The sequence below is a fragment of the Pempheris klunzingeri genome, chromosome 22 (genome assembly GCF_042242105.1).
Source record: "Pempheris klunzingeri isolate RE-2024b chromosome 22, fPemKlu1.hap1, whole genome shotgun sequence".
NCBI lineage: Eukaryota > Metazoa > Chordata > Actinopteri > Acropomatiformes > Pempheridae > Pempheris > Pempheris klunzingeri.
Genome location: NC_092033.1, coordinates 16,641,883 through 16,659,594, shown reverse-complemented (window position 1 = coordinate 16,659,594; position 17,712 = coordinate 16,641,883). Strand labels below are relative to the sequence as shown.

At 43.4% G+C, this 17,712-nt stretch overlaps 1 protein-coding gene and 1 long non-coding RNA gene across 2 annotated transcripts in view; both read left to right on the top strand.

Moving 5' to 3' along the window:
• tmtc1 (transmembrane O-mannosyltransferase targeting cadherins 1) overlaps nucleotides 1-7,731 on the top strand; it is a 119,434-nt gene extending 111,703 nt beyond the window's left edge. Inside the window, exons 17-19 of the mRNA XM_070853952.1 lie at nucleotides 719-841; nucleotides 5,368-5,445; nucleotides 6,940-7,731. Of these exons, the coding sequence (XP_070710053.1) occupies nucleotides 719-841; nucleotides 5,368-5,445; nucleotides 6,940-7,065 (327 nt within the window). The 3' untranslated portion in view covers nucleotides 7,066-7,731. The remainder of the gene's footprint in view (nucleotides 1-718; nucleotides 842-5,367; nucleotides 5,446-6,939) is intronic.
• A 2,034-nt stretch (nucleotides 7,732-9,765) lies between these two features.
• Nucleotides 9,766-16,680, top strand: LOC139222192 (uncharacterized). The gene is made up of 5 exons (XR_011585911.1): nucleotides 9,766-9,894; nucleotides 11,227-11,439; nucleotides 14,833-15,073; nucleotides 16,058-16,127; nucleotides 16,547-16,680. It is a non-coding gene; the product is annotated as an uncharacterized lncRNA (long non-coding RNA).
• The last annotated feature ends 1,032 nt before the right edge of the window (nucleotides 16,681-17,712 follow it).

Genomic DNA, 17,712 nt, shown 5'->3' with positions numbered 1-17,712 from the left:
ACATGGGACCGCCATCAATCTGATCACCTCACTTCCAGAAAGACAAGCTACATAATCATACTCACGGAAACGTGCCCACCTCAGCCTCCCCCTATGTGAATTATCGCAGACCAACTAGGAGAAAACAATGAGAGCAAATGAATTTGACCTGAATTCACCCAGAAAGAGACTTTGTACGTTCAGAGTACACAATCTGACATGTTTGAAGTTTTCTCCCATTGCGTATGCATTATTCTTTGTGGAAATTCTCCGTCTCTCTCTCTCTCTTTCTATCCATCTCTCTGCAAGTGTGGCAGTGGTGAAGATGACGCTGCTCTTTCTCTTAGAGAGACAGGAATACATTATCGTGCCCTTCATCTTCATCCTCCTCCTCCTGTCTGACTAGCTCTGCTTTGTATCAGTTTACACTTCTTCTTCTTCTTCTTCTTCTTCTCTGCATCATCTGTTTCTTTCTCTCCTCCCTCCATCCCTCTCCGCTTCAAAAGCCTTCATGGTTCAAAGTATCAGGTAGTGCAAAGGGGCTTTTTGCAGAGCCAGCTGGGATTTCTGCTCTAATCCGGCAGTGACTCTCGACAGTCTTGCCAGGAAGTACACCCAAACAGCAAGACGCCCGACCCTGAGAGGATTTTTTTTTTCTTTCTTTCTTCTGTGTATATGTTTATTTGTGTGTGTTAGTGTGTATTGACTGTGTGTGTGTGTGTGTGTGTGTCTGCGCCAGGCTCTGGATGCTCTGGACAGGGCCCTGCAGCAGAATCCCAGTGATCTGACAGTGAGAGCAGAGCTGTATTTCTCCAAAGGAAACCAGCTCAGAGAGATGAACCAGCTGGACCGAGCCTTCGAGGTACTGTCACTCTCTCTCCCTCTCTCTTTTTCCTGTCCCTGCTTTAAGTAAGTATGCACTCTCCATAGGCCGCGGCCGCCGGTCAGCGCTACGTCATGTGTGTATAAATGATTAGCTGAGCTCCAGTGTTACAGTTATCTGTAGGTGAAAACAGATGTGACTTGTAGACGGAACCGTCTCTGGCTGCAAATCACTTTATTTTAACAGCAGACACAAGCAACCGGCCCCTTAAGCTCACAAATCAAAGTAGAGTTGATTAAGTGAAAACGTCATCCGTGCACTCTGGCAGACATGAGGCAACGTCAAACTGTTACCAGATGTTCTCCCTCAGTCTGAAAGTTGTGAGCGCTGACATGAATTTATGGGGAAAAATTTCAAATTAACTTGCATTACATATATGTATCGTACATTTTTTTTGCCGTCGCATGGATCCGCCCCAGCCCAGCGGCATTCTGGGACCGGACTTTCCCTTCTTCTAAACTTCTAAGCACATAAGATCCACCCGGCTTTCTTCAGTTGCAGCGGCGGAAGAAGGATTTCAATACCGTACCCAAGCAGAGCTCTACACGATTTACACACATGAAACCAGCTTAGAATATAAAGCATAGTAAACATTTAATTACATATACTGTATGATGATGCTGGGCTTGAAAAGCTGTAATTTGTGGTAACTAGACATTGACAATGTGTGTTCCACTTAATGTTTTGTGAATAACTTGTTATATCCTTGCACTTTATTTACAGTGGCAGGTGAAATGATCTGTATCAAGAATGCAGATTGTATTATTATAATATTATTATTATTGCTATAAGACCAATGTTATCTGCTAGGCTAGCGAGCGTTTGCAGGGAAGTGAAATTTTCTTCACATTCAGTTTCACATAGGAGGACACTCCTGAAACATTTCTGTAATGTATTTTGGTCCTCCACCACGTATTGATTTATAAACAAGCAGCGCCGCCTTATTTCCAGTTGTGTGGCTGACAGGAGGCCGGTGTGGCGACCGAATGGATCGAGGTGACACGGTGTGACCTCTTGGCTCCTGTAAGAACTCCGAAGCAAGCCAGTCCTCTTCGGGAGCCCTGTCAGACGACCTGTTGTAGTGGTCAACCCTGCCGCTAATAAGTGTGAAGCGAATGAGTTGTTTCAGCTCCACTTCTGACATGAACAATATCTGTTAGGTGATAAAAAGCTGATCTTCTTTTACGTGGCTATTTAAACTAAGAGCAAGGGTCACGGAGGTCTAATTAGATACTTGTGAAGTTTAATTATGGTAATTATTAAAGAAATATATAATGTACAGAGCTAAGGAGACTAAGCAGATATGAGATGTGTTTGCTCCTGATTGGTTGCTGTGTTGGGGGAAATGGAATGGTTGAAAAGCATTGATGGAAAAAAAAAAAACAAAAGACATTACACTGCTTCAAACAGCCACTAACTCCCCAAGGAGCGCAGTGTGCATCATTAACTTTATGTTCAATCTTTTAGTGATTACTGGAAAGCATTTGAGGCCTGGGATTTTTTTTTCACTGATAGTAGTAGGCAGCATCCAGCGCTCGTGCCTAGAATTAGCAGAGTCACAGTAGAGTTCTGCACGGGCCCATGCACATATATCCTCCACTAGCTGATACGCTACATCATGTTTAGCATCTGAAAATAATAAATGATGGCCTCACTGATCAGTGGATTAACTTTTTCCCAGTATTGTACAAATGCTCAAAACATCTTTCCAGCTAAATCCAGTTCTAATCCAGAGCAGAACTTTGTACAAAGTAATTACATCGACCATCATCCTAAGTTTAACTATATATGCTGGATATATCAAACAGTTGTGTGCATTATTACTACAACGTGGCCAGAACACTCCTACAATCTATAAAGCGGGTCTAATCCTAGCATGACCTTAATACGCAAAACACATTGTCGTAAGCATGAAAAAAATCCAGCCATCAAGCCAACTCAACAGCAGTCGTGCCATCTAAGATACAACGAAGCTCACTCACAGAGAAATGAATACTGTTCAGGAGTATATACGCCAACAGCGTGAAAGACGCTGACATTCTATTATACAGAGGTCTGATTCCTCCAATAAGATGATTCACTGATTGCCTTGAGTGCACAAACAGAATAATTTCCAGTGCGAATGAAAAGAGGCGTCATCCGTCAGCAGCAGCTTAATTGCTTCTCTTGTGAATCACTTAAGAATATCTATATCAGTTCCTTCCGTTGCAGCGGATGAGTCCATGACTCATACCTGAATCCCGAGTCGGGACTAATTAAGCTAGACTGACCTCGTGCGTGCCTCACTAGCCACTCTGGGCAATGCCTTTGATTCCACCAGAAGTGTGCTACTTCACCGCTCTGCTCCACTTCAAATGGTCTAGTTCCAGAGAAAGGGTCAGGCAGGAAGTCAGACACAGGGACGGCATTGAGTATCTGCTCAGTTTTCAAAATAAAACGCCTTTTGCAGTCTCCCATTTGCAGCCTATGCAACGTGATCCACCCTCGCATTTGCCCCCTCCTCACACCTCCACATCCAGTGTGTTTCTGCAGAGACAATTTACCAGTTTTTTTTTTTGCTTTTGTATGTCAGAATAGCGTTGTAATCTCTAAAGTGCCTCGGAGGTTTTTATTTCTTGTCACAAATTGTCACAACCTTTCACAATGCGCTGGCTTTCTCAGAGTCACTGAGCATTTGAAGAAACCCCTCTTGACTGCTGTCTTCCCAGGCAACGAAAGCAACGCATCGGCTTGCTCTGCCTCTCTTCTCGCATGCAACTGAAAGTATAAAAAGCTGGAAAAACACCCCTGCAAACACAAGTCTCCCCACATAACAACCGTCTAAGAAATCCAGCTCGTGTCTGCGATTACTTTCAGGAAGAACTGCCTCCTGCCCGCTGCCCTTCACTTTCACTTTGGGGGTTACCGCTCAAACAGATCTGTTGACACACTATGAATAACTTGTTTGAAGACCCGTGGCTAAGATTTAATCTTTGAAGGAAAGTTTTGGAAGGCACATTTCCTGCACAGGAAACTGTGATTGACTTCCTCAGAAAAAGCCTTGAGAGGAGAGAAAGCAAACAAACCAGAGGAAGACAACCCCCGAAGCACTTTGTGGGAAACACTGATGGAGTGGAAACATGACAAGAAGAGCCGAGGAGGCCGTCTCAGGCCACTGCAGCTTTAAAGAGAGCAGTGTTTGTGCAGGGAAACTGCTTTATTATGTTGTACAGATAATGGTGTCATGTGTTATTTCTCCGGCATTATCACAGTCTCTGATGGAGCCGAACAAACACAGGGGGACAGCCTGAGAGCAGTTTGAAGTGCGGTTTTAAACTGGTTTATTTTAGGTCTGGGGTTTTTTTTTGTTTTGTTTTTTTGTCTCAAGTGTGTCAGAGCAGAAAGTCTGGATGCTGATTCATCCCGCCCTGCCCTAATCCTTGCAGATACCAAACATAAATAAATAAGGTGCAAATGTTGAGGCTTTTAAATACTGCAAACATTGCTGTTTATTAATCAGATTTTGGCCTTGAAAATAGAATTTACGCATTCAGGAGGTGTGATCAAGAGAAAGTAAACTGCTTTCATAGAAGTCACAGTCAGAGGCTCATCAAGTGGATTATTTTATTTCTTTATTCTAATTCAGAGCCTAGTTCCAATTACCTAGATCAACAAGCTTTACCAGCGCTAATGCCCTTTGTAATGGCACATTTAAGTGTTGCGCAGCTTTTAGTAATCACACCTGTGCTTTCCTGCTTTGTCAGAATTATTCTTCAGTCCAGCTCCCCACTGTACAAAACTGTAAAACACAATACTTGCCCTTGGTGGTCTCACAGCGTTACGGCAGTGTAAACACAGCTGCAGCTAATAATAAAGCGCACTCTGAATGTGTTTTCATGCTTTTACGCATCCATCGTCTCCCTTTTTATGCACTACAGCGATTGTGTGCCGTCAAATGTGCACGACTCCCGCTCGGCATTGACCCCGAGCACTTCTCGTTTAGACACAGACAGAGGAGTGAAGCAGCTGCTGTTCTGCTCGTGCGATGTGTGTAACAAGATGTGGGTTCTCAGCATTTGGACTTAGAACAGCCACAACGTCTGTTCTGGCTGTTCAGAGGGCACAGCATCTCCAACACACATGCCCGACACTGACCACAGTCTGTTTTTTCATCACTTAGTTAAATAGCGTCCTGGAGTCAAGTAGAAACTCTTTGACTCATCATTGTCCCCGTTTTCACTGAATCAATAAGCTAATCAGTCCAGTTCACGCTCTAGCGATTCGTTACTACTCAGCTGACTGACTGAATTTACACATGGCATCATGTGTCTGTCTTTAATTCTGTCTCCAGTGAACTGTGGTCACATTTCACGTCTCCGCATCTGATGTAAAGCAACGCATACACCAACTCCACAAGTTTTCTTACACAGCAAACAGTTTGACACCAGCCTTTGTTTGAGTAGTACTTTTGATACTGTGATAAGATGTGACACTGACCACAGTCTGTTTCTGTTCTCACCAATCAGAGCTACAAGCTGGCTGTGGAGCTCAAACCTGACCAGTCGCAGGCCTGGATGAACATGGGAGGGATTCAGCACATCAAGGTAACCGAAAAGGCCGAAAAAGCACAATGCGGTTCACGTCCCAGTGGATCTGTCCGGATCCCACAAGCCTAAACACATACACAGTTCACATGAAACATTCATCAGTGTGCACAGAAACACTACATTTGATAGTCACTCATCTAAAAATATGAAGTTTACTGCGGTGAGGAGCAGACACGATGGTTACGCACTGTGACAGCTCTAGCATAGAGCAGAGTAGGAAGGGGAAAGGGAACAGCTTTCAATTCAAACTAATTTGTTCAATTTAGCAGGTATACACAGCTCTGATGGAGAGTGTGTGTGTGTGTGTGTGTGTGTGTGTGTGTGTGTGTGTGTGTGTGTGTGTGTGTGTGTGCGCGTTCAGACCAATAGCTGTCTGGCTATGCTGGAAAGCTGAGCTGAGCACGCTCCTTGGTGATTTATGGAAGCTCACAGCCTGCGATAAGCATGCATGTTCTTGCACCTGCACTGCCGACATATGTCATGTGATCTCCTCCTTAACTGCACATTAAGATAAAATGTTACCGGGACCATATACACCAACATTTCAAATCCAGGAAATCATATTATAGACTCTGACCACTGACTGTCTAGGTTTTAATCTATGCTTGTGTATCCTTAGCTAACTTTGCGCAGTTATTTTCTAAGCGAATGCAGTCAGTTGGGATTCCAGCCAAGCTCGTAAACCAATCAGTGAAATGTATTTAGCTGATGCCAATATTTGATTTGTAAATGGGGAGATTCCAACACACAGAGAGGGTGCTGCTCTTCCAGCAGGTCAGGAGGAGAGAAAAAGTCAAGAGGCATCAAATATCCAGTGCGTGGAGCCTAGGTGTAATTCAATGACACAAACTGAGCAGGGGCACGTAGATCCACTACAGTGGCGGGGAGAGAAGGTAGTGAAAAACATGTTAACTTCTCTTTGTGGGTGTTGAAGTCACATAGAAGTGGGGCGCCATCTTCAGGGGTGTTTGATAGAAGGGCGTCTAATTCATCCTAGAATTCCCAGTGAGCACCCGTAGGGTGACAGAGCACAATGATGTTTATTTTCACACTCAAAGTGTGGAATTCAAAAAGGAGAATAAGATTTTGGGGATATTAGCACACCAGTGTCACCTCCTTTCGCCGGTGTGTCTGTGGCGTTTGGGGGAAGATGTCAGCTGAGGGCAGGGTCGCAGGGTGGAAGCGTTCTCCTGTGTGATCCAAGATTTTTAGATTCAGGGTGAAAATAAATAATTTCCTTTGGGATTAATAAAGTTGATCTTATCTTATGATTTACACTTCCTGAGGATTTCATGAAATCCAGTGTCCATTGCAAATTAACATCAGAAAAGTTCTGGAGTTATATGGACTCCAGAACTTGCCTGACAATCATCAAGTTTTTAGGTTCTCTTCAGTTTCGAAGTAGTCCAGCGATAGTTGTCTGTACATCAAGCAGAAAGTGCTAGTGGCTACATACTCTTGATACTCTTCAACTTGTATGTGTGTTTGCAGGGAGACTATGCAGCAGCGAGGACGTACTACCAGCGAGCCCTGCTTCTAAGCCCTGGTTCCAAACTTCTGAGGGAAAACATAGCCAAGCTGGACCGGCTGGAGCGGAGACTGACGGGGGGGGCTTAGGCCGTACTGATTTCCCAGATGTTGCATCCTGGGCACAGATGACTGGAGTAGGTCACCCGCCCCCCCCCCCCGAGCCCTCTGGAGCCCGAGTACCAGCCACCAGGCCGCTGGATAAAACGGACCTGGTTACTAAGACGACCCGCCTGTGCGAGAGCAGAGGAGGAGGGTGAATTTGTTTGGACTGCAGAGTATTTCAGAGGCGGGCTGGGTGCGCTGGAGTCAGAGAGACTGGTCGAGCCACAGAAGCCTTTCCCGGGGTACGCAGAAGGGGAACGGCTAGCTGAAGACCAGCTAGAACTCCATGCGTTGCCCTGTCTGCATCAGCTTTACTTCAACATACACATCACATCTGCTTAAGACGTTTGTGTTTGATTGATTTATTATTTAGGTTCACGTGAAGTCATTTCCTATATGGCACTTAATTCCAGATTGTAATCCAATCCTCTGCTCTGCCAATGAGAATTATTCATGTATTTACATCAGTGGAGTGAAACTGTGTGGAAAGTGTCATTATTATGAAGGGAATAAGCACGGACGTTCATCCTACAGTACGTGTTACGGAATAATCTAAGCTCAAAGGCCCATTTCCAGATCTGTCAAGTGCATCTTAAAGTCTTCTATAGTGAACGGAGTCGGCCTGGAGTTTGCTAATAATTGACCAGACCACACCAGCGCTTGCCCGGATGGTCCTACACACAGACATGGATGAAGCGATTGAAAGGAGTTGGTCAGCATTGACCAAACTCTAGGAGTCAGCGGACCGCTGCAGAAAAGTCATGGAGGACATTAACAAACTGCATGCTACTCTTCACTGATGCAATACTTTCACTGAAAGTAGTAAATTCACAGACAGGTGGCCTCTCTCTCTCTTTGCTCCATACAGACAAACCAGTCCAGTTGCTTGATTCTGTCCTCAGTCAGAAGAATCTGGAGCAACATTTCAATTATTTTGAGCTCTTTTTCTTCAAGAGAAAGTAAATCTAGCTATGTAGCATTTGATTGTGTTACCCCAGTGCTTCGTGCAGACACCCAGCCAGAGATATTTAACCAAACATACAGAGGTTCACGCTGCCACCTGGGTTTCAGATCAGAAAAATACAGCGTCAGTTGAGTGTTATCTGCACAGCTGTGAAAAGGGAAGAACAGAACCTTCAGGAACCCCAGTAGTGAGGCTGCAAGCTTCAGACATAGATTCTCTACTAGTGCGGCCCTCGATTCTTCATACAATATGAATAAAAGTTTACTTGGAGCATCCAACAGCTGGAATTGACATGATGTAGCTCCATTGTGTCACTAAAGATCCCCTTGGTCTTGTTGAACTACAAAACCCCCACTGTCCACTTCCAATCATTTCTTTAGCCTCCCAGGTGATCTTTGTGTCAGAGCAGACAACCTCTTGCAGACAGCACACTAACCAGACAACAGCCACGTGTAATTTTGGCCTTTTGGCAAGTAACGTACAGCGTTAGTGAGATTTAATTTGTGGCGGCACCAATTGTTATTCAAGCAAGCAAACCAACAAACGGAACGGTGCGTGCCTTCCAAACCTCAGCTTTTTCATGTCCGATTCTGATCGTCCATTTGTCTGTGTGGCCGGCAGCACACATCCTCGCCTCGCTGCTCATGCAATGCGACGGTTGTTGTCAATCTGATTGAAATGACACAATGAAAATCTATTGTCAGGAAAATGAAGAGCCAATTTGTTGCTCCCATTTCTTAAACATCACTTTGAATTTGGAGATATGAAGCTGTTTCAAGTGGAAAATGAATTGAAACGCAGTCACATGATGACACCTGAGCCAGTTCCATTCACCGAGCAGATATGGATGAAGAAGTGCTAATAAGTGAACCTTTGACTTTAGATTGCTGTGTTGCACACGGAGGGAAAGGTTTGGCACAAAATGGATTTTAATCCTACTAGAGTATATCAGCCGATATCACACAAAGCAAAATCTGTAAAGCTCTCAGATTATATGACACGAAATATAATACGATTCATAACAGCTTCTTTGTCTTAAGACATTACCTGTACGATGTAGATCTGACCTCAATTTCCAGAATTGGCTACAGGAGAAGACCTGATCTAAGTCTAATAAGCTAGTGTGTCTGCTCCTGTGTGAGGAGTGAAACCTTTGGCTTCATGCGTACCATAACCTCTGAGGATTGCTGTTTGGTTGCTTGTTGTGGTTTTGTTGACAGTGACGTTGATTGTGAATGAATTTAGTTGTGGAATGCTAATGGGATGAAAATGAAGTGACCAGTGCAACGCGTTGCACCCAAAAAAATAAAGTATATGTTTTTATTAAATGGTGTTGGGAGTTATTTCTCTTCGAATGTATTGACATAAAAGCACCTAACTTTTAGTATTTTATGAATCCCAACTTGGCCTTGTGTTTTCACCCATGCTCTATCACTGACTATTCTTTTCTTCTTCTGTCCCACTATCAGCTCTAACCACAAAACACTGTTGCCCATAAAGTTGGAATAACTGTTCAATACCCCCAATTTTGTTAAAGCCTGAATACACAGTTTGCAAAGGTTTCACTGTGCTATGTTTGGAAGAGTTGGATCAATCTAGATAATGGATGTATGGATGTACATGGAATCTAAAACCTCAGCCATGTAGCAGGGTTCACTGGACTTGTCACCGGAAATGACGTCAGGACACTTCCGCAGTAGCAGATGACGTCGGAGCCTGAGCGGATTGTTTGCGCGTGTTTTTGCAGCTCGTTTTTCTGAGTCAAAAAGATGTTTCCAGGAGGAGAAGAAAAGTGGAAAACTACCGGAGGAAAAGATCATGAAGACGCGGAGTTGGCTTTGGTTAATGAGGTCAGTCTGAGGCTGAATGGCCGAACACTAACAAACACATGATGGTCAGAAGCTAGCTAATTAGCTAACGCTAGCTAGTTAGCTAACGCTAGCTAACCATGGTAATGTAAACAGCTGCTACATTTTAATAATAATAATAATAATCCTTTATTGATCCCCATGGGGGAAATTTAAGTGTTGCAACAGCCCAATGTACAACATTAAAGTACAAAATTAAATAGCAGCAGGTGTGAGAAAAGTGCAGATGTGAAGCCATGATGTGTTGCTGTGTGGTAGAATAGTAGAATATGGGAAGTACAGTACTACCATCAACCATAACTACTGCTATAGTAGTAATAATAATATACTATATGACACTAATAATAATAGTGATATTTGCAGTTCCAATAACAGCCATATGAATGATAGTTCAAGATGACATAATAATAAAGTTGACAACAATGATGATGATGCTAAAATCTAATAGTCTGGTTGATAGGTAGAATGTTATGTGCATATTCAGTCAGTCCAGTGCAAGAGGTGGGGGATCAGTGAGTGTTGTTTGTTGGATCAGCTTGATGGCAAACTGAGTTCTCCAGTGCTGTGAAACAGTCTGATGGCAGTGACTTTAATATTCATGTGGACGATGATAACGATGGTGTCAGCACTGCTTTTGTCTCACTATTGGACCCAGTTGGCTTCTCCCAGACTGTAAATGAACCCACTGACTGTTTGAACTACACTGTTGACACACTAGATCCTTATCTGATAGTGCTGTTTCCAAATGTAAGGAGGTGATTCCTTCAGTATTTCAGCCAGTGTGTCCCTGTGCTATGGATGAGCACTATGCTAATGTTAGTCCCTCCCAAATGGATTATCTGGTCGATAGTGCTGCAGGTTCACTGCGAATGACACAAGACTCTATCGTCCCTCTAAAAAATAAGAGAATTAAAGAAAAGAGACAAGCTCCCTGGTTTAAGTCCCAGACCTACAGAAAGGCCCTCTGTAATGCCAGAGCCACCTACTACTCCTCATTAATAGAAGAAAATAAAAGCAACCCTAGATTTCTGTTCAGCACAATAGCCAGGCTGACAAAGAACTGCCTTTTTCCATCGACGTAATATTGCTAAAAAAATAGAAGATGTAGAAAAATGAGTCCAGTCATTTGTCACTTCTAGGTTGGACTGTTGTAACTCGTTATCATCAGGCTGCCCCAATAAGTCCTTAAAGACTCTCCAGCTGGTCCAGAACGCTGCTGCTCCTGTTCTGATGAGAACTAAGAGAAGAGAGCATCTTTCTCCTGTACTGGCTTCTCTTCATTGGCTTCCTCTCTCTCTCTGCCACTGTCTCCAGGCTGTCCAGCTCCAGTCCAACCACTGAGCTGGCCTTCCTCACCAGCTCGTTCACCTTGTTGGCATCACCAGTCGATCACTGGGATGACTATCGGCGGCAGCGGCGGTGGCAGCAGCCCCGGTTGGACGTCCATAGTACCCCGACACCTCGAGCACATTCCCATGAGAGCGGATGAGGAGAGCACCGTGTGAAACTGATGACATGCAGAACAAGGTGAGGCCCTCAGGGAGCTATTTTAGCATCTTGTTCATTGTTTATTTCTACTAACACTGACTTGATATATATATAGTCAGTTATTGTTGGAGCTAGTTTGTGATCCCATGACCTGATGAAGATCAATGACTTTATTTAGGCGTTTAAGTGTACCAGTGTGTAAGTGTCAGTTTAACCCAGTTAAAGCCTCCTCCTCATCAGCTGTTGATCTTGCTGAGCTCTTCCTCAGGCTGGAGTTTGTACTTGTTCTTTTCAACCTGTTTGTTGTTCTCACTGTTCAGTCCTGACAAGGAACCATCAACAGTCTGGATTTAATCTCTTGACCTCAGCCTTTTAGCCATTAGTCCATGTTGATCCAACGACATCACTGTCCCAGCTTAAGTGTTTTACCAGGGGAGGTGGTAACATGCACAGTGTCATCACTCTAACTCCTCAGTTAGTTAGCTCTGGTTCCGTGACGACCGAAAAGCTGCTCTTGTTAAAACTCCTGGTCTTCATCTGGTTGTGGGTTCAATATTTCATGTGTTGCGAATGATTGAAAGCTGTCGCCTGCGGGACGGATTCTGTCTCCATCGTCGGTAAGTAGAGCAGACGTCGAGGAGGTGCCCAGCTAACAATGTGGGCTTCATAGACAATTGGAAGTGTTTCTGGGGAAAACCTGGTGTCATTAGAAGAGACAGCTTCCATCCCACTTTGGACGGAGCTGCGCTCTTATATGGTGAAGTTTCTAAATCCTCAAACCTGACAACCCAGAGTGGAGACCAGGAGGCAGAGCTGCAGTCTTACACACTTCTCTGCTCCTCCATTAGAACAGTCACCCACCCAACATCCCATAGAGACTTTGTACGTCCCCCGACCACTCAGATCATTTAGATCTATTAAGTCCAACAGGAGAGGAGTTCAGCATAAACATTTAATCCGAGTTAATACCACTGGCACTATGAAACAGGACAGGAGGAAAAGGAGATAAAAACTGACACTGATAATGAAGTTGTTGAGGTATTCCGAAGAGCTTATGAAGGTAAAGAATGCAGAGCAATCTCAGTCCTATATAGAAGTTTGATGTCATGTAGAAAGTCTTCCTCTCTTTATGTAAAAGAAAAATGGGAAAAGGAATTGAAAGAACAAATAACTGAGGAAGAGTGGTTTAATATTTGTAAAACGCAGTGCACGTCCACTAGCTCCAGGATCTGGAGAGAATTCAACTGGAAGAATGTGGTTAGATTTTTTATAACTCCAAAGATTAGGAGGGGAGTGACGTCTGTGCAGCAGCCATGCTGGAGAGCATGTGGTCACATGGATGCTGATCATACACATATATTCTGGTCCTGTCAAAAGTTAGAAGGATACTGGGACAAAATTTGGGGGGGGTTACAAAGAATAATAGGATATGACGTACCAAAAACATGTAAGATACTTTACTTAGGGAATTTAACACGAAACATAATACAAAAAGAGGATGAGTATCTTGTTAAAGTGCTGCTATCAGCCAGCAAAAAAACAATTACGAGAATGTGGTACAAAGTAGAACTGCCGACCCGGGAGCAGTGGATGTGCACTGTGGAAGAGATTTTTGTAATGGAAAAAATCACACACAAACTGAGACTCCAAGAGGCACAATTTGAGGCTAAATGTGAAAAATGGACTGATTATAGAAGACAAGAAGAGGACACCACCATTACCATTTGATAAATAAGGACATTGGTGTAAGGATGTGTGCTTAACTATGTATGTATGATGTACCCCGACCTGTAATTGTTGAAAGAAAAATGAATAAAAAATAAGTTTAAAAAAAAAAAAAAAGAAACAGGACAGGAGAGTGAAATGTGGGCTTTTAAACATCAGATCTCTGCCATCCAAAGCTGTTTTAGTAAACGATCCGATATCTGACCATCATATTGATGTATTGCGTCTGACTGAAACCTGGCTCCGTCCTGAGGAGTACGTTAGCCTTAATGAGGCCACTCCTCCCAGTCATACTAATACTCATATTCCCTGAGATTGTGGACGTGGAGTTGCAGCAATTTTCAACTCTAGTTTAATCGTCCAACCTAGAACTTAATCAAACTTAATTGTAACTCCTTTGAAAGCCTTATTCTTAGTTTTTCACACCCAACCTGGAAAACTGTCCAACCTGTGTTGGTCGTCACAGCGTACCGCCCTCCTGGTCCGTACTCTGAATTCTTCACTGAGTTTTCAGAGTTTTTATCAGACTTAGTCCTTAGTGTGGACAAAGTGATTCTAGTAGGTGACTTTAATATTCATGTGGACGATGATAACGACGGTGTCAGCACTGCTTTTGTCTCACTATTGGACCCAGTTGGCTTCTCCCAGACTGTAAATGAACCCACTGACTGTTTGAACCACACTCTTGACCTTGTTCTGGCTTGTAGTGTTGAACTTGAACAGTTAACAGTGTTTCCACATAACTCTATTCTATGGGACCATTACCTGATAACATTTGATTTCTTGCTACTGCACTATGGTCTATAGGACAGAGAGGTCCTCACTAGATGCTTGTCTGATAGTGCTGTTTCCAAATGTAAGGAGGTGATTCCTTCAGTATTTCAGTCAGTGTGTCCCTGTTAGTGATGTGTAGGTCGCGAACGATCCGGTTCTGAGAGCCGGCTCTTTGAAGTGAACGACGGGAGCCGATATGTTTGTTTTCGTCTTGTTTCTGTTAAAGACAGACACACAGCGCAGTGAGCACATTAACTGGAGTGAGGGAGAGACAAGAGAGCGAGAGTCACACTGCAGGCAGGACAGGTGAGAAACATGAGCGACAGAAAATGGAGTCAAATCTGGACACATTTTAATCTAACTGATAGTTGGAGGGCAGAGTGCAGACTTTGCAAAATTAAAATGTCATATCGGGCAGGCTCCACAAACAACCTGCACAGGCATGTGTGTACTGTTCACCATCAGTTCAGTTAGAGGAGGAAAGACAAGCAAGGGAAGCTGCTGTTAATGAAGGTGTCAGTGTGTCTACAGCATCATCCAGGACAACACCACAGCCACCAAACCTACAGCCCAGAGCTCTATGAGCCCAGTAAAACCACATCATTTCAAATGAATAAAGCAATAGAAACAATAAATATTCCATATAATGTGTTCTTTTACATTAGTCATTCATTTTACACCTAATTTGGTAACGCATTTATGGAAGCAACAAAAAAATCTGAGGAGCCACTTGGACACTGAACCTAGACATGGTGTCTGAGCTCCCATGGATGGGGGTGTGTTGAACCTATTGAAAAATAGGTTGCTAACTCCTGGTCCCCCTGTCCTCCAGATGGAGTCACACTGCAGCCAGTCATTTGCTTCATCCCATTCCACACCTCGTGTCCCATCTTTTCCTCAATCCTCTCCCTGTATTTGTGTTTTGCCTCTCAGCTTCCTGCGTCAACCGAGCAGATGACATCACTGGCTGTCCTCGCCACCACAGATGGGGGGGATGAAAACAATAACAGGTTGTTTCCAGAAGCAAGCAGCACCATCGTTCACGCCTTGGAGAGCAGCAGCAGCAGCAGTAGCAGCCCCAGTTGGATGTCCATAGTACCCCGACGCCTCAAGCACATTCCCATGAGAGCGGATGAGGAGAGCACCGTGTGAAACTGATGACGTGCAGAACAAGGTGAGGCCCTCAGGGAGCTATTTTAGCATCTTGTTCATTTCTACTAATTCTGACTTGATATATACACTACTCACAAAAAGTTAGGGATATTCAGCTTTCAGGTGAAATTTCAGGATGAACCTAAAATGCATTCTAACCTTTCCAGGTGAACTTAATGTGACCTTCTCTAAACCTTTGAATGCACATGTCCAACTGTTCAGTGTCTCAGTACTTTCTGCACCAGCTGCTGTTCTCTAACAAGAAGCTTAACAGCAACATTCACAACAGGTTTGATCCATGAATCCACCAATACATTTCCTGCTTCAGTTAGAATTGGTATTTAAACAGTCCTCCTCATCCTGCTGTTCACATTCTGACATCATGAGACCAAGACGACACCTAACAGTTGATCAGCAGCACCTCAACACTGGAGGCTTCAAACAGGAAGTCCTCAGACGGAGGTGTTCACTGAGCTTAGAGGGTCACAGAGTGTCATCAGGAGGTTGGAACAGTGATACAGAGACTGGAAGAGTCACAGAAAGGAGAGGAGTGGACGTCCTTTGGCCACATCCCAATTTATTGAGACACTGAAAATGTTTTGTTGTGGTATACCTACCACTGTTAGATTTTCTTTCAATACATAGTTTGAGCTGAAGAAATGACCATTGCATGCTTCTACTTAAATGCCCTACTTTCATGATATAATATCACTGTAGCATTCACTTTGTACATTTTCCATAAATGTCACCTGAAAATCCCTAACTTTTTCAGTAGTGTATAGTCATTTATTGTTTGAGATCCCATGACCTGATGAAGATCAATGACTGTTATTTGTACTGTATGTGTTTAAGTGGTTCAGGGTTAATTTCTAAATGAACCCTGAAAACCAGTTAAAGCATCCTCATCAGCTGTTTTATCTTGCTGAGCTCTTCTTCAGGCTAGAGTTTGTACTTCTTGTTTTAAACCTGTTCCTTGTTCTCACTTTTCTCTGGTTCTTCTTGTCAGGACCAGTCACATGACTTCACCTTTAGCTCAGGTGTCACAGCCCAAATGTCAATAAAAGAGCTGCACATAGGTGAGCTACTTACTTACTTACTTACTTACTTACTTACTTACTTACTTACTTACTTACTTACTTACTTACTTACTTACTTACTTACTTACTTACTTACTTACTTACTTACTTACTTACTTACTTACTTACTTACTTACTTACTTACTTACTTACTTACTTACTTACTTACTTACTTACTTACTTACTTACTTACTTACTTACTTACTTACTTACTTACTTACTTACTTACTTACTTACTTACTTACTTACTTACTTACTTACTTACTTACTTACTTACTTACTTACTTACTTACTTACTTACTTACTTACTTACAGAGAGAACCAGACAAAACTATTTCACTCAAACAGCTTTATTTAAAAAAAAAAAAACAGTACAAAGTCAGGAACAGAAAACACTTACATCTGCTACTTGTCCACAGGACCTTCTGTTTGGAGCCATGGCTGATTCCAGTCCTCCTGCAGCAACCTCTGGGGAAAAAAAGAAAGCAAAGACTCAACTTTCAAATTGTTCTCTGCATTTTAAATAAAGTTTCACATCCTGTGTTCATACTTACCCATTCCTCATCTCTTCCCACCACACACCTGCATTCTCCCTGTACAAACAAGACACAATTAGTGACAGAACTCATCAGAAAAGTGGACCAAAAAAAAGTTACTTTGCTCTGAAGACAATAAAAGCTCAGCTAATGTTCTAGCTAAAGTTGAGCATTCTTACCTTCAGGTTCTTCAGCCCAGACACCACCTGCAACAGGAAGACAGTCACAGTAACACTGCAGCTCTTTAGTCAAGTAAAAAGGAAAGACTTCCTTCAGCTTTGGCTCTTTAAGCCAATTCGAGAGTCAACTTTCATTACAGCTCAACTCTACCAGGCCACATGCTGATGCTACATGCTAACACTAGCCAGCATGTTAGCCACTCATTAGCCACATGCTCAAACTGATCACTGATGACTCACCCTGTGCTCCAGTCATGAGCAGCACACTCACACTATTTAAACAGGACTTTAAATTAAAAACGTTACACTCAGTCTGAGCTTTAACTCTCCTGTTGCTGCAGAGTGCCAGTGTGCTCACGGCCTCCTGTTTCTCCCTCTGAAGCAGCAGCAGCTGATTAAACGGGAAACAGCTGCGAGGATCCATGAGGAACGTCTGGAGGTTCTAGTGCAAACACCGAGAACATGACAACCACAGTTACAACACTCATCTGCTACTTTTGTTCCCAGACACCTTCATCGGCCACAAACAAACCACCGACAAACCCAAAAGCCACAGTCAAACTGAGCCCTTCTTAGTGTAGATCTGCCTCAAACAGCAGGAACATGCAGCACCTGTGCGCAAGCTAGCTAGCTAGCTCAGACTGACCTCGTGAACCAAAACCAACTCCTTCTTCCTCCTCTCACCCTCCAAACACTTTATGAAGCACAAGCTAAGCTGCCGACTCTTCCCAGCTGAAGGACAAGAGCCGACTGCTGTCTGGAGCTCCTCCTGCTCACACTTTATCTGATGGCCACACACCGGGCGGCCAATCACGTGCGAGAACAGAGTAGGATCATACCATTATGTCAAAGTAGGAAGGGAGACGCTCT